The sequence below is a fragment of the Myotis nattereri genome, assembly GCF_964212035.1.
Source record: "Myotis nattereri genome assembly, chromosome: 21".
In the NCBI taxonomy this organism is placed as follows: Eukaryota; Metazoa; Chordata; class Mammalia; order Chiroptera; family Vespertilionidae; genus Myotis; species Myotis nattereri.
The window spans coordinates 16,986,415-17,003,109 of record NC_138097.1 but is presented as its reverse complement, the minus strand read 5'-3'; the positions used below and the strand labels follow the sequence as shown (position 1 = coordinate 17,003,109).

Genomic DNA, 16,695 nt, shown 5'->3' with positions numbered 1-16,695 from the left:
GAATCCCGCTGGCCCCCCGGGCATTCCCTTCCGAACAAAAGGACTTTCTCTGGACGCTGAGCTGAGCTGAGCGGTGGTGTGCGCCCGCTGCGCTCACGGAGGCGGACATAAGTGAGATTTGTCTTTGATAAAGTCCTTGTGTTCATTTGGCAGAGAGTTGGGATTTGCATTTGCTCCTTCCCTTTGTGAGTTCTGACTTTAAAAAGAAAGAGGAGCCCTGGCCGGTTTGGCTCAGTGGCTAGAGCATCAGCCCACGGACTGAAGGGTCCCGGGTTCGATTCTGGTCAAGGGCACGTGCCCTGGTTGCAGCCTCGATCCCTGTCCCTGGTCGAGGCATGCACAGGGGAGGGGGCCACCCATCAGTGTGTCTCTCTCACATCCATGTTTCTCTCTCTCTTCCTCTCTCTCTTCCTCTCTGTTCCTACTCTCTAAAAATCAGTGGGAAAAGCATCTTCGGGTGAGGATTAAAAATAATGATAATTAGCTAAATCAGGAGGGATGGGTGTTGAGTTGAGACTAATGCAGAATTCCAGTGCCCAGCCATTACGTTGGGTTTCAGACATTTGAAAAACAAGATCGTGGAGCCGGCCAGACATGGCTTAATTTAAAAATATATATATGTTTATTGATTTCAGAGAGAGGAAGGGAGAGGGAGAGAGAGAGAAACGTCAGTGATGACAGAGAATCATGGATCGGCTGCCCCCTGCACGCCCCCTATTGGGGGTCGAGCCCGCAACCCAGGCGTGTGCCCTTGACCGGGAATCGAACCGTGACCTCCTGGGTCATGGGCCGACGCTCAGCCACTCAGCCACGCCGGCCGGGCAATGCCATTTTTTTTTTTTTTAATCTTCTCATTCCTCCTGCTGCTCAGCCACGTCTTTACAAACGACGTGCAGGTTTATTTTTACATTTTTCGGGGGGAGCACACAGGCCCCCTCTTCTCCCCCTTCGCTCTCTGCACGGACGGAAAGGCCGGTCCTCACGGCGGCCGCCAGCTTGGCAGCGGCCAGGCCGGCTCACGAAGGTATTAATTTAAGTTATTTTTCTTTCCCACTGGAGCACGCGCCCCTGGGACGGGCTGCCGGGTCCTGAATGGCGTCCTGTTCACGTAGGAACCCAGCCCAGCTGCACGGGGACTAGCTGGAGTCTCGTTAAACAGACGCCCGTCCGGAGCCTGATGTTGGGGGGGGGCTGCCGGGTAGAGGGGAGCAGGGCGGGGCTGTGTCGTTGGACAATTGGTGCCTGACCTTCTGGTTCATAGGGGGACGCCCAACCACTGAGCCATACCGGCCGGGCCAGGGGGGCTCCTCTGCGTGTCTCAGCACAAACATCGTCTTCCCGCTGCCCCGCCCCCCCCGCCCCCCCCCGTGATGGGCTTGTTCGTTCCTATCGCGGGTCCCTTTGTTACCTATGAGAGCGAAGCCCTCTAGCACCGAGTTCCAGGCACGAAGGAAAGCTTGGTCCCCTGGAACGTGTCCATCCCAGTCGGTGTGGCTCAGTGGTTGAGCGTCGACCTAGGAACCAGGAGGTCACGGGTTCGATTCCCGGTTGGGGCACAGGCCCGGGTTGCAGGCTCCATCCCCAGTAGGGGGCGTGCAGGAGGCATCCGACCCATGATTCTCTCTCATCACTGATGTTTCTCTCTCTTTCTCTCCCTCTCTCTTCCTCTCCCTTCCTCTTTGAAATCAGTAAAAAATGGATTTTAAAGAATGTGTCCAGGTAGCGCCTTCTCCATCCCTGGGCCCCAGGTCCGCACGTGCCCAGGGCCAGCATCTTTTTATTTTAAATATATTTTTACTGATTTCAGAGAAGAAGGGAGAGAGAGGGAGAGAGAAACATCAATGAAGAGAGAGAATCATGGATCGGCTGCCTCCTGCACGCCCCCTAGTGGGGATTGAGCTGCAACACAACCCGGGCGTGTGCCCTGACCGGGAATCAAACCCTGACCACTTGGTTCATAGGTCAGCGCTCAACCACTGAGCCACGCAGGCCGGGCAGGACCAGCATCTTGAGGGTCCCGGCCCCGGAGTTCTCCTGGGAGCTGACCTCCCCTCTTGCCCGCCTCCCGCCAGGTCACCACGGACCTGCGTCAGCGCTGCACGGACGGGCACACGGGCACCTCGGTCTCGGCCCCCATGGTGGCGGGGATCATCGCCCTGGCGTTAGAAGCAAAGTAAGTTCCCACTTGCTTGCCCTTGTCTTTCTTTTTCAAGTTTTTATGGTAGTAAAATAACACACGGCACAAAACGTACCACGTGAACCATTTTTAAGTCCAGGGTTCGTTCACTACATCGTCCCCCACACCACCATCCATCTCCAGACTTTTTTTAAAAAAAATGAGTCATCAAAGAAGGTAAGTTTTTAAAAAAATATATATTTTTATTGATTTCAGAGAGGAAGGGAGAGGGAGAGAGAGAGAAACATCAATGAGAGAGAGAATCATGGATCGGCTGCCTCCTGCACGCCCCCTACTGGGGATCGAGCCACAGTGCAACCTGGGCTTGTGCCCTGGCCGCTTAACCACTGAAACACACAGGCTGGGCAGTTCACCCCCTCTTTGTAAAGAATGGTTTCCAGGGAGTAAGCCCTGAGATCAAATAGGGGCTATTTGATGCCTGGCCGGCGTGGCTCCGTGGTTGAGCATCAACTTATGGACCAGAAGCTCAGGGTTCGATTCCCAGTCAGGGCACGTGCCCGGGTTGTGGGCTTGATCCCCAGGGTGGGTCGTGCAGGAGGCAGCGGATCCATGATTCTCTCTCATCATGGATGTTTCTGTCTCTCTCTCTCTCTCCCTTCCTCTCTGAAATCAATAAAAATGTATTTTTAAAAAAAGAGGGTGTGAATGCACCCTCTGCCCAGGCACGGGTGCATTCCACACGTGCAGGCTGGGGGCTGGTCCCCCTCCCCTGTGCCGCTGTCTGTCCGTCCGTCCGTGTGACCTGTGCGCCTGCAGCCTGTGTCCCTCTGTCCTTGCAGCAGCCAGCTCACCTGGCGCGATGTGCAGCACCTGCTGGTGAAGACTTCCCGGCCGGCCCACCTGAAGGCGAATGACTGGAAGGTCAACGGGGCCGGCCACAAAGGTGCGGGGCCCCGGGGGGCGGGGCGGGGCCAGGCACCCCGTGCTGCTGGCCCTCGGGGGGCTGCAATCTGTCCCGAGGGAGCCGTGAGTTCTCGATGATCCCCGGAGAACACTGAATGCGTGTCACAAGGACGCAAAGTCTGTGTCCGGCGATTTAAGAAACGTATCCTGGAACCTCAATGAGAAAATACCTACGGTCACTAGAGTTCAGGGAGCCCCAGACTTAGCGGCTTTTTTTTAAAGATATATTCTTACTGATGGCAGAGAGGAAGGGAGAAGGAGAGAGAGAGAGAAACGTCAAGGACGAGAGAGAATCACCGCTCTGGCTACTGGGGATGGCGCCCATCCCCCTGGCGTGTGCCCTTGACCGGAATCGAACCTGGGACCCTGGAGTCCGCAGGCCGGCGCTCTATCCACTGAGCCACACCGGTCAGGGCCGTTCCTCTTCTTCTAAGGAGGCCGCTGACCAGGGCCAGCGTGTCCTCGTCCTGCAGGAATGCGGGTGGCAGGCTGGGCCGTCACGAGAGCTGACCCACATTTCGGTGTTGGCCGCGTTCACGAGGAAAATAGATCGTATCTGGTGCCGCCCCCGGGCCTCTGAAATGAAACTTTGGAACCGTCTCGCACGGGCCAAGTTCAACATCGGGCGGGGTCCGTTCACCAGTGCCCACTGGCCTGTGCCACTGTCCCCTGACGGCCTGGCATTCGGCCGGGAGCTAAAGGGCAAAAGGGAAGAAGCAAGGGCTCAACCCAGGGGCCTCCGGTTGCTTCTTCCTCTGGTTTTATTTTATTTTGTGTGGTTTTTTTTTAAAAATAGATGTTATTGATTTCAGAGAGGAAGGGAGAGGGAGATGGAAACATCCATGATGAGAGAGAATCATGGATCGGCTGCCTCCTGCACACCCCACACTGAGGATCGGGCCCGCCACCCGGGCCTGTGCCCCGACCGGGAATCGAGCCAACCGTGACCTCCTGGTTCCTAGGTCGACGCTCAACCACTGAGCCACCCAGGCCGGGCAAGGAGTAGAGTTTTTATTATTTTTATTTGTTGTTGTTGTTGTTAAACCTCACGTGAGGGTATTTTCCCACTGGTTTTTAGAGAAAGTGGAAGGGAGAGAGAAACATCCATGTGAGAGAGACACATCGATGGGTTGCCTCCCGCACACGCCGGGACCAGGGCTGGGTGGGGATCCAGCCTGCAACCCCGGTACATGCCCTTGACCAGGGATCGAACCCGGGACCCTTCCGTCCATCCGCAGGCCGACGCTCTTTCCACTGAGCCACACCGGCCCAGGCAGGAGTAGAGTGTTTAGACTGAGTAGTGCAAAGGATCTTGGGAGCAATTGGACGGTTGGATCCTTCCAGCCCTGAGCAGCCCAGGTGGTCTGTCCCGGAGCCATGGGGGTCACGGGTCAGGTGCCCTCCGTAGGCGGGAGTCGGGGGGCCGGTGGGGAGGGGCGCCAGGTCTGAAGGGCTGTCTCTCCAGTCAGCCATCTGTATGGGTTCGGCCTGGTGGACGCGGAAGCCCTGGTCCTGCAGGCGAAGAAGTGGACGGCGGTGCCCTCGCAGCACACCTGCGTCGCCTTCACCGACAAGAGGCCCAGGTGAGGCCTGGCCCCGCGGGGCTCCCCAGGCGCCTGGCCCTGGCCCTGACCCTGACCCTGACTCTGACTCGGCTGCAAGGTGCTCCTGGGCAGGGCTGGGAATCGAACCTGCCACCGAGGTTCGTGCCCTTGACCAGAATTGAACCCGGGACCCTTCAGTCCAAGGGCCCATGCTCTATCCACTTAGCCAAACTGGCTAGGACCCTTTTTAAAAAAAAAAAAAAAAAAGCATATTTTTATTGATTTCAGAGAGGAAGGGAAAGGGCGAGAGAGAGAGAAACATCAGTGATGAGAGGGAATCACGGATCGGCTGCCTCCTGCACGCCCCACACTGGGGACGGAGCCCGCAGCCCGGGCCTGTGCCCTGACCGGGAATCGAACCCGGGGCCTCCTGGTTCATAGGGCGACACTCAACCACTGAGCCACCCTGGCCTTGATCTTGCTCTTGGACCCAGAGATGTGCTCGGAGTTTGAAAGCGTAGGGTGTTCCTGAGACGACACCCATGGGTGAGACTGCACCCAGAGCCCCCTCCCCACAGCACACCCACGCTGCCTTCTTCGTACAGGGTGGTGGGGGGAGGTCTTCACCTCCCCAGGTGGCCCCTGCAGGGCTGGATGGAACCTTGCAGGACCCTTCAGAGCTTTCTCCCGTGCCCTGCGTCCGCCACAGCGGGAGGCCTGCGGGCCGGTCAGGCACACGATGAACTTTGGGAGCAGCCCACGCCAGCCGTCAGCCGCCCCAACCCACGCGCGATGCACACCCGTCATGTGTCGCGTGTTGACGGTCTCGGGGGGAATGACGTCGCTGTTTGTGACCGTGCCTGAGGGTTTCTTATGACTCAGGCCCCGCGGAGCCGAGCGATGTAATTCCTGGGAGACACTCGACCTTGGCTTCATGCCTCCCTCCCCCCGAGAGGCAGGTCGGCATCACGGGAACAGCGTTCCCCAAAACAGGCCCGGCGCCTGCCCAGCCTTGGGGGTGTGTCCCTGGGCGGCCGTGCAGCCAGAGGACCCTTCTTTCTTAATCTATATTTTAAATATATTGGTATTGATTTCAGAGAGGAAGGGAGAGGGGAAGAGAGAAACATCCATGAGGAGAGAGAATCATGGATTGGCTGCCTCCTGCACGCCCCACGCTGGGGATCGAGCCTGCAACCCGGGCATGTGCCCTGACCGGGAATCGAACCTGTGACCCTTCAGTGCATGGAGGATGCTCCAGCCGACTGAGCCACCCCGGCCGGGGGCGAGAACCTCTCTAAGCAACTCCCAGGAGGACAACCGTCTTCTGGGCCGGAGGTCTCACTCCAGCAGGAACATCTGAGAGTGTCCCGTACGGGAGGGCGAAGCCGCGCTCCCCCCCCACCCCCCCGCAGTGGGCGGGACCCCAGAGGCCACACCTGGCACTCATCGCCCTCGTGGGTGACCTGGAGCTCCCCCTCCCCCCCAGGAGCATCCCTGTGGTGCAGACGCTGCGGACCACGGCCCTGACCACCGCCTGCGCCGACCACTCCGACCAGCGGGTGGGCTACCTGGAGCACGTGGTGGCCCGCATCTCCATCTCGCACCCGCGCCGCGGGGACCTGCAGATCCACCTCATCTCCCCCTCGGGGACCAAGTCCCAGCTGTTGGCAAAGAGGTAAGGCCAGCCTGGCCTCGCACACAGCCGGGCAGGGGGCAGGGGGCGGGTAGTGGGTGTCCGTGGCCTTCAGGGACCCACGTGGGCATCATCGCAGCCTGGACTCTCGCACGGGCACCCCGGCTGCTTCCCCAGGCAACCAGGCAGCCGATCCAGGACTCTCTCTCATCATTGGTGTTTCCCTCGGTCTCTCTCTCCCCCGTCTTCTCTCTCTAGTCCTCAGCTCTGGAAATGTGCTGGGTTTTTTTTAAAGAAAATTACCTTTTTTTAAAAATGTATTTGTATTGATTTCAGAGAGGAAGGGAGAGGGGGAGAGAGGGGGAGAGGAACATCCATGAGTAGAGGGAATCATGGATCGGCTGCCTCCTGCACGCCCCCTAGTGGGGATCAAGCCTGCAACCCGGGCCTGTGCCCTGACTGGGAATCGAACCCTGACCTCCTGGTTCATGGGACGATGCTCAATCCACTGAGCCACACCGGCCGGGCGAACAGGCTAATGTTTAAGTGGGTGATTGTGTGTGGCCTGCGAGTGATGATGTTATTAATATCCCAGTGGCCCTTGGCAGAAGAAAGGCCCCCCCAACCCCACCCCTGATAGACGGCAATGCCGGGCGCGATTCCTGGCACAGGCTCCTGGCTGCCCTTCTGTCCGGCTCTCGTCGCCTGCCTGACCTTCGAGAACTGCCCAGGGCCCCAGCGTTTCAGCCCCCAGATTCTTAGAGGGCGGGTCCTGGGGTGCCCCGGTGCACCCCCCTGTGCGAGATGCTGCTGTCCGCCTGCTTGAGGCCACTTGGCAGCCGTGTGAGCCCTGAGCGTTGGCAGCCCCCCCTCACCCCCCCCCCCCGGCCCCCAAGGCAGATCGTGTGATTGCCGGCTCCGTGGCCTTGGCCTGGGTCCCACACCTTGCCCCAGTGGGCAGCGCGCGCTGCCTGCCAGGCGTTCTCTTTCCTGGAGGGTGAGTTTGCACCCCTGACTCCCACAGCCCTTCAAAGGCCGTCTGTTCTGTGCCCCGGGCCTTGGATTCCGCCCGGCATCACGTGGGGAACCCAGTCCGCCCTTTGCCGCTTCTTAGAAGAAAGAGGGGGTGCCCCATGCCCTCACTCTTTGCCGGGTCAGGGAGGCTCCCCGGATAAGCATCTTCCTACAGGGGATGTTCGGAGAAATCCCCGCCCGCCCCCTCCAACCGAGAATCGAATCTTACATCGTAGACAACGTGTTTTTAAAAATAGGTATTTTTAGTCCTGGCTGGTGTGGCTCAGTGGATAGAGCGTCGGCCTGCGGACGGAAGGGTCCCGAGTTCGATTCCCGGTCCAGGGCACATGCCCGGGTTGCAGGCTCCATCTCCAGTAGGGGGGCGTGCAGGAGGCAGCCGATCCATGATTCTCTCTCCTCATGGATGTACCTCTCTCTCTCTCCCTCTCTTTTCCTCTCTGAAATCAATAAAAATATTTTAAAAATAAAAATAAAAACAAGAGTGAGAAAGCAGTCAGGGTCTTCCCTGCCCCTTCCCCTCCGACGGCAAGGGCTGCCCTCACACCTGCTGCCCTGGCCCCCTCCCCGCCCCCCACCGTGTCCTGACCGCGTCTCCCCTCGCAGGCTGCTGGACCACTCCAACGAAGGGTTTTCCAACTGGGAGTTCATGACGGTGCACAGCTGGGGAGAGAAGGCCGACGGGGAGTGGACGCTGGAGATCCAGGACATGCCGTCGCAGGTCCGCAACCCGGGGAGGCAAGGTCAGAGGCGCAGCGTTCCTCTCCTCCTGCAGCCGCCCCCGTCGTCTCTAGCCCTTTTCATTTTTTAAAAAAATGAAGTTAAAAATGCACGTGATACACACTTCACAGTTTTCATCATTTTGTCGAAATATTTTTTTATTGCCCTGGCCGGTGTGGCTCAGTGGATAGAGCGTCGGCCTGCGGACGGAAGGGTCCCGGGTTCAATTCCCCGGTCCAGGGCACGGACCTCGGTGGCAGGCTCCTCCCCGGCCCGGGCCCTGGTCACGGGTGCGAGCAGGAGGCAACCCATCGATGGGTCTCTCTCAGATCCATGTGTCTCTCTGTCTTTCCCTCTCGCTTCCCCTCTCCCTAAAAGATCAATGGGAAAGTGTCCTCGGGTGAGGGTTAAAAGGATAAATACATCCGTTTAAAATATTTTAAAAACTAAAAATATGTTTTTACTGATTTCAGAGAGGACGGGAGAGGGAGAGAGAGAAACATCCATGATGAGAGAGAATCACGGATCGGCTGCCTCCTGCACGCCCCACCCTGGGGATGGAGCCCGCAACCCAGGCCTGTGCCCTGACCGGGACTCAAACCCTGACCTCCTGGTTCACAGGTCGATGCTCACCCACTGAGCCACACCAGCCGGACTCCCCCTCAAATCTCTACAACTTAATTGTTTTGTTTCGTTTTTTTAAGCCAACTCAGTTCCGATGGCTCCAGGCCACCCCACTGCATGTTCTGTTCTCTCTTTTACTTATTCAATCTCTTACTGTTCGATTTCAAACAAACAAACCAAAAAAAAAGCCAGCTCCGTGCCAGTGGCGTGCTGAGTAAAATGTTTCCAAATCCCAGATAAGACCTGGGGTTTATGAAGCAATTAAGGCGGCTGAGTGATATGCGAGCTGCAGTAATACCACCTCTGGCACGTTGAACTCGGTTCAGGTCCCTCGTTTTAAAACCTTTTTTTAAAAAAACCGAATAGCCTGGCCGAAACTGGTGTGGCTCAGTGGATAGAGCGTCGGCCTGCGGACGGAAGGGTCCTGGGTTCGATTCCGATCCAGGGCAGGTACCTCGGTGGCAGGCTCCTCCCCAGCCCAGGCCCTGGTCGGGGCTCAGGCAGGAGGCAACCCATCGACGTGTTCCTCTCACATCGATGTTTCTCCCTGTCTTTCCTCGCTCTTCCACTCTCTCTCAAAATCAAGGGAAAAATACCCTCGGGTGAGGATTTAAAAAGAAAAAAAGCTGAATATATGTGCCTTAGCCGGTTTGGTTCAGCGGGTGGAACAGCGGGGCCCAGTGAAATGTTTAATCATCAGTTAAGAGCAGGGGAGCCCTGGCTGGTGTGGCTCAGTGGATAGAGCGTCGGCCTGCGGACCGAGGGGTCCCGGGTTCGATTTCGTTCGAGGGCACGTGCCCGGGTTGCAGTTCCCGGCCCTGGTCAGGGCTCGTGCGGGAGGCAAGCGATCGACGTGTTTCTCTCCCATGAAATTTCTCTCTGTCTCTCCCTCTCCCTCCCGCTCTCTCTAACACTCAATGCGAAAAACATCCTCGGATGAGGATTAAAAAAAAAAAAAAAAAAGGCAGGCGAAGTTCGCCTCTCCCGGGTGACGTTTTCCCCCCCTTTTCCATCATCGAAAGTCCCATACTGTCTCGATTGCCTCCCGTGGCTCTTTCGCACTTTCCCCCTAAGAGCGTGGCCGTCCGCGTCCCGTGTCATTTCCCAGGAAACGCTGGCGTTTTGCAATCCCGGGTCGATGGCCCCAGCGACCCCGTGCTGGTGGCCGGAGAGAAAGGCACGTGTGGAGCCCGTGCCTTCTGTGCCGGCGTCCAGGTTCGGCCCTGACACTCGTTTCTGGGAGACGGGCCTCGCCCCCGCTCCCCCGGGGACAGCTCGGTGAGGGTCCGCGTCTCCACGCGCTCGGCTGTCCGTCCGCGGATTCCACGCGTCACCTCCTGTGAGTCAGGACCCCGCAGTGTTTCCGTCCATCGGACTCTTTGCCTCCCTTCTTTCTGTTTTATTTTTTTAAAATATTTTTTTTATTGATGTCAGAGAGGAAGGGAGAGGGAGAGAGAGAGAGAGAAACATCCATGATGAGAGAGAATCATGGATCGGCTGCCTCCTGCACACCCCCTGCTGGGGATCGAGCCCGCGACCCGGGCCTGTGCCCTGATGGGGAATCGAACCTGGGACCCTTCAGTCCGCAGGCCAACACTCTATCCCAGGGGTGGGCAAACTTTTTGACTCGAGGGCCACAATGGGTTCTTACACTGGACCGGAGGGCCGGAACAAAAGCATGGATGGAGTGTTTGTGTGAACTAATATCAATTCAAAGTAAACATCATTACATAAAAGGGTACGGTCTTCTTTTTTTTTTTCAGTTTTATTCATTTCCAACGGGCCGGATCCGGCCCGCGGGCCGTAGTTTGCCCACGGCTGCTCTAGCCACTGAGCCAAACTGGCTGGGACACGTACAGCTTTTTATTGATTTTAAAGAGGAGGGGAGGGGAGGAGCATTGATTTGTTCCACTTATTTATGCATTCAGCGTAAGTGCCCTGACCCAGGATCAAACGTCCCTTGGCGTTTAGGGACGATGCTCTAACTCTCTGAGCTGCCCAGCCAGGGCTCTTGGCCTTCCTTCTACTTTTTATTTATTTTTAATGTAGTTTTATTGACTTCAGAGAGGAAGGGAGAGGGAGGGAAAGATAGAAAACATCAATGATGACAGGAGAATCATGGATCGGCGGCCTCCCGCACGCCCCCTCATGGACACGTGCCCTGACTGGGAATCGAAGGTGCCCTCCTGGCTCCTAGGTCGATGCTCAACCACTCCTGTCACTCGAATGGTCCCTGGCCTGTGTGGCTCAGTGGGTTGGGCGTCATCCCAGGCACCAACAGGCCGCCGGTTCGATTCCCGGTCAAGGGCACACGCCCAGGTTTCCGGTTTGATCCCCGGTAGGGGGGTGTGAAGGAGGCAGCCGATTGATGTTTCGCTCTCTCTCCCTCCCCCTTCCTCTCTCTCTCTCTCTCAAAATCGGTAATAAAAAGACAGAAATGTATCACCTCCCAAAAGATGTCGATACGTCCACGTGACATCTTACAGAGCTCTGCGCGTCCCTCTTGACTTATCTCTGCTCTGGGCACAGCAGGCAGCCTTTAATGCCATCGTAAGCCGAGTGCGGATTGTATCAGACGTCGCCCGGGAGAAATGCCACCATTCCTTTCAGCCTCCTCTGTCGTCGTCGGACACGCCCGTGGCTTTCTGGGCTGTGGCCGGTACAAGGAGTCAGCTTCAGGCAGAGAGATCTCTCCTAAGTTTAAAGTTATTTCCTTAGGGTTTGTTCACCGGGAGACACGTGACCGAGAAGTCAAATAAGAGGCGGAGACCACAGCGTCTCGCTCGGGGCGTGGGGCCGGCATGTGCCTTCGCCGGTGCCAGTTGGAAAAATGGTGTTTTTTTCCCCTCATTTATGTCGTGTGATCCTTCGAACGAGGGTGGGCACTTTTCCTAATGAGCCCCTCCAGGTGCCATACGGACGCGATAACCCTTGATGCGTCCTGGCTCCTGGGAAGGTGGTTTTTGTCTACTATTTGACCCCTGTGATTTATTTCCTTTGCTTATTTACTATCGTTTTATTATTGTTGTTGTTAATCCCAAGGATCTTTCCCATTGATTTTTAGAGGGAGGGAGGGGAGAGAGAGGGAAACATCGATGTGAGAGAAACACATGGATGGGTGGCCTTGAAATGTACCCCAGCCAGGGCCCGGGAATGGAGCCTGCAGCCGGGGTACGTGCCCTTGACCGGAATCGAACCCGGGACCCCTCCATCCGAGGGCCTACGCTCTATCCACTGAGCCACACCGGCTGGGGCCGCCTGTGTATTTTTAACTATGTGTTAAATGCCTTGGGGAGAGGGTGGCATTTCTCTGTGTGTGTGTGTGTGTGTTTTTACAGTCTGTCGTAGAACGGCTCTATGGAAATGCAGCGCCCGGGCCCTAAAACCCGCTCTTTCAAAGCGTGCTTGTACGTTTTTATGTTTTTATAAGTAGACGGAGCCATTTTCATCCCTTCCGCCCGAACCTCGGCGGTAAACTCGGTAAATCGGGTTCATGGCAGGGAGAAGCGTCCGCTGGGGCATACGCCTGAAACAGATTCCTTGATTTTTCCTGGGCCTTTCTCTCCCTCTCCCTTCCTCGCTCACAAATGGAAGGCACAGCCCGGCCGGGGTGGCTCCGTGGAGGTCACGGGCACCAGGAGGTCACGGTTCGAGTCCCAGTCAGGGCACAGGCCCAGGTTGCGGGCTCGATGCCCAGGAGGGGGCGTGCAGGTGGCAGCCGGTCCATGATTCTCTCTCCTCACGGATGTTTCTCTCTGTCCCTCTCTCTCCCTCTCTCCCATCGTCTCTGAAATCAATAATAAACATACCTTTAAAACCACCCTTTGGGAGGCTGTATCCTAAGAAGTATTAGCTCAGGAGTGGGGTTTTTTCAAAACTCACAGACCTCCACCCTCCAGGGCCGGCCCAGCGGGAGAGGGTGCCGTGGGAGGGCTCCTGACGCGGGGGCTGGGTGCCTTGCAGGGAAGCTGAAGGAGTGGAGCCTCATCCTGTACGGCACGGCCGAGCACCCCTACCACACCTTCAGCGCGCACCAGGCCCGCGCCCGCGTGCTGGAGCTGTCCACGCCCGCGCTGGAGCCCAAGGCCGCCCGGCCGCCCGCCCCGGCCGAGGGCCCGGAGGACGAGGAGGACTACACAGGTAATCCAGGGGCACGGCCTGCCTCTTGCGGGGACTGGTTTTCCCCTGTTTTCTTTCTTGTTGCTTTGTTTTGTGAATCCTCCCCCTGAGGGAGGATATTTTCCCATTGACCTTTATGGAGAGCGGGAGAGATGGAGAGAAACATGGATGTGAGAGAGACACATCGAGGGGTTGCCTCCTGCACGCTCCCCGACCAGGGCCCGGGCCAGGCAGGAGCCTGCCACCGAGGTACATGCCCTTGACCGGAATCGAACCCGGGACCCTTTGTTCTGCAGGCCGATGCTCTATCCACTGAGCCACACCAGATAGGGCTGGTTTTCCACTCTGAAATCGTGGGGCTGGCCTGGCTGGTGTGGCTCAGGGGTTGAGCACCAACTCATGAACCAGGAGGTCAGGGTTCGATTCCCGGTCAGGGCACGTACCCGGGTTGCGGGCTCGATCCCCTGTAGGGGGCATGCTGGAGGCGGCCGATCCATGATTCTCTCTCATCATGGATGTTTCTCTCTCCCTCTCTCTGCCTTCCTCTCTGAAATCAATTTTTAAAATATACTTTTAAAAAATCGTGGGGCTCCTCCTGGCTGACAGGGGGGTCAGGACGGGGGCTGCTCCGCGTCTGGGAGCCGCAGTAACGCTGCTGATTTGCACTCACACAGCTCGGTCCTCCCAGGGCCCTCCTAGCGTTTCTCAGACCAGTAAGTATGCGTCCAGCTCGTAAGTATGTCCCCTCGCCCCAGGCTGGGAAATCGAGGGTCCTCTCTATGCCCAACCAGAACCGGACCCGTCCTGTGGTGCAGGGGCCTCCGCCCCGGGCTCCCATCTCACGGCCTGACCCACTCAAACCCACCCACCCTCCGACCCCGTGGCCAGGACCCGGGTCCTCGGGGGGCCCAGGCGGGTGCGGTCGAACGGGCACAGCCACGCAGAGATGTGGACCGGCCACAGGGGCTGCCAGAGAGACCCATGACTGGGTTTCCAGGCCAACAAAGCGGCTGCAGCGTCGCCCAGAAAGTAAAGGTGCCTCACTGTAAGGATTCCCTCCCAAAGATTTTTAAATTGATTTTTTAGAGAGAGAAGAAGGGAGAGAGAGAGAGAGAGAGAGAGAGAGAAACATCAATTTGAGAGCGAAATGTCCATCGGCTGCCTCCTGCACTCCCCCCACTGGGGATGGAGCCCACAACCCGGGCCTGTGCCCCGACCGGGAATCGACCCGTGACCTCCTGGTTCACAGGTTGACGCTCAACCACGGAGCCACGCCGGCCGGGCCCAGCTATGTCATTCGTTGCCGGGCGGCCCGTCCGGCTCAGCCGGCTCCCCAGCCACAGGGCGAGGGCCTCAGACCCTGCCCCTGTGATCAGCAGGCTACGCAGCAAGCCGTTCCTTCCCCCGAACCATCCCACAGCGATGGGCGAGAAACTGAGCTTCTGGTTGGGCATAGTTTCCTGCGCTCAGTCCTCCAGCTGCCAGACGCGTGGAGGGTGCTCTCCGACACCCTTGATGCTCTGAGCTAGGTCATCGCTTCGGGGATCAGGGGGTCGGGCAGTGACACCATGGAGCCTCCCCACCCCCAGCATCGCGAGCATAAACGATGGGCGATTCCGTTCAAATTTCCTTTAACACGGACCGTTGAATTATAAATGGGCTGATCGGCGCTGTGATTTATAAATCAGATTCAGTCATAATTCATAAATGAACGCTTTCTTTTCCCCCATAAAATCTGCTCCCGACTCTAACCTTCCACCACCCGGGAATCTCCCCATATAAGACTGGTCTGCAGCCCAAGTCTAGATGGATGGAGGGGTGGGGGGTGGGGGTGAGGGTCTGTGGGGGGGAGGGCGTGTTTCTGAGGCTCAGAAGCCCCCGAGTTCTCGGGCCAGAGGGACAGGTGGGCCAGTAGTGGCTACAAGAGCCAGGGAGGGTTTCATGGTGTGGAGGGCAAAGGGGAGGGGCTTGGAGGAGGACGAGGGAGAGAAGGCCTGGCCAGTGTGGCTCAGTGGTTGAGCGTCGACCGAGGAACCAGGAGGTCACGGTTGGTTCGATTCCCAATCAGGGCACGTGCCCGGGTTTCGGGCTCAATCCCCAGTGCAGGGTGTGCAGGAGGCAGCCAATCCAAGGAAGACCGGCCTGGTGACACCCTGGGCTCCTAGCGAGGCCGGGTGTCCCCAGGGCCATGTCCGGGCTGGGGAGGGGGCAGCCGGGTGGCCAAGTTCAGTGTGTTTTCAGCCAAAACAGTGCGAGGGAGCTGGGTTTCGGAGGATTTCCCCAGGAATGGGCTGGACTAGAGTGGACAGGAGTCCGATCAGATGGGCATGGACCTTGCATTGCAAATAGCCTGGCGTTAGGGGAGGGTCAGGGAAGGAGGCAGGTCGGGGAGGGGGTGTCTATGTCCTGTGCTGTGATCGTCCCCGGGACAAACACCCCTTAGACAGGGGTCCGCCCCCTAGAAAGGGGACCCCCCCAGTGCCAACGTTGGAAACGCCAACAACATCCAACCCTCCGGGAGGGAAGCAGAATGAACCTGCCCAGCGGGCGGCCCGAGGCCCGGTGGGGAGGGGAGGAGCGGGCTTTGTGCGCCAGCAAAGCCCCATTGTGCCCGGAGAATAGGCCTTTGTCCTCCCCTCCATCCCCTGTGCTGCTGTGCTGCTGGCCGGGAGCCCTCCCACCGCCCCCCTCCCGAACGCAGACCTGACAGGAGGCTGTTTTCCTTTTCTTCCTAAAGACGCCAACGCCTTCAGAACGGCCCCGGGCCCTCCCTGGGCAGACGGGGCTTCCCTGGCCTCTTCTAGAGCAGGAGGCGCAGCTCAGGGTGGGCGCAGGCACGCTGAGGCCCTGGGGTCCCGGGGAGAGGCCACGTGGGGACATGCCCCACGCCAGCCTGAGGGAGGGAGAGGCGATCCGCTTGCAGCCCGACAACCACGGGGTCCTGGCTGCCTGTCACTCCCTGAGCCCATTCAGCAGAGACAGGGTGGAATCCTACCTGAGCGTTGATTCCGATCCTGCTGGCAGCGTGGGGGGAGCCACAGGGCACCCACAAACATCTGCTCTGCACCCCCCCCCATAAGCCAGCTGCTGATGGTGGGTAGAAGGACAAAGGTTACATGGGAAGTCGGCAGAAGGGTGATGCCAGATGGGCAGTTTACAGGTGAGCGGGCTGGAGATTTACAAAGGCCTGTGGGTGTGCAAAGGCTGGGGGTCTTCGAAGGCCTGTGGGTGTGCAAAGGCTGGGGGTCTGCAAAGGCCTGTGGGTATGCAAAGGCTGGGGGTCTTCGAAGGCCTGTGGGTGTGCAAAGGCTGGAGATTTGCAAAGCCCTGTGGGTATGCAAAGGCTGGGGGTCTTCGAAGGCCTGTGGGTATGCAAAGGCTGGGGGTCTGCAAAGGCCTGTGAATATGCAAAGGCTGGGGGTTTGCAAAGGCCTGTGGGTGTGCAGTGGCTGGGGGTCCTCAAAGGGCTGGTGCTCTGGTTTCCACAGTAAAGCTGTTCATCTTTCCATGATCACCGGCAGCTCCCAGTGGGGAGGAGAGGCCCCATTTCCAGGGGAGCTCCCGGGGCCCACGTGCAGCTCCGAGCCAGGCCAGAAGGTGCCTTTTTAATCAGAACAGCACAGCCATGGGTCACAGAGCGTGATTCATATTCCTTACAGTGACAGCTGGTCCCCAACATTCTCTTCCTGCCCCTCACAGCGCAGCCCCTCAGGCCCACCGCACTCCTGGGGGACGGGCGTGGACGGAGCCGGTGTGTGCGTGGGTGAAAGGCAGGGCTTGTCTCTTGCAGGCATGTGCCACCCGGAGTGTGGGGACCAGGGCTGTGACGGCCCCGGCGCGGATCAGTGCCTCAACTGTGTGCACTTCAGCCTGGGCAGCGCCAAGACCGGCAGGTAAGGGCGGGCGGGGTCCCACAGGAACTG

The 16,695-nt window shown here is 58.3% G+C and overlaps 1 protein-coding gene across 2 annotated transcripts in view; it reads left to right on the top strand.

The window, feature by feature from the left end:
- Positions 1-16,695, top strand: part of PCSK6 (proprotein convertase subtilisin/kexin type 6) — a gene marked incomplete at its 5' end in the record, with an annotated part of 54,570 nt that overhangs the window by 33,087 nt on the left and 4,788 nt on the right. Inside the window, 8 exons of one of the 2 annotated variants that reach the window (XM_081114832.1) lie at positions 2,073-2,173; positions 2,977-3,080; positions 4,566-4,683; positions 6,131-6,319; positions 7,916-8,052; positions 12,617-12,793; positions 13,447-13,485; positions 16,563-16,665. In XM_081114832.1, coding sequence (XP_080970958.1) covers positions 2,073-2,173; positions 2,977-3,080; positions 4,566-4,683; positions 6,131-6,319; positions 7,916-8,052; positions 12,617-12,793; positions 13,447-13,485; positions 16,563-16,665 — 968 coding nt within the window. The remainder of the gene's footprint in view (positions 1-2,072; positions 2,174-2,976; positions 3,081-4,565; positions 4,684-6,130; positions 6,320-7,915; positions 8,053-12,616; positions 12,794-13,446; positions 13,486-16,562; positions 16,666-16,695) is intronic. The other variant, XM_081114833.1, reaches the window with a different exon arrangement.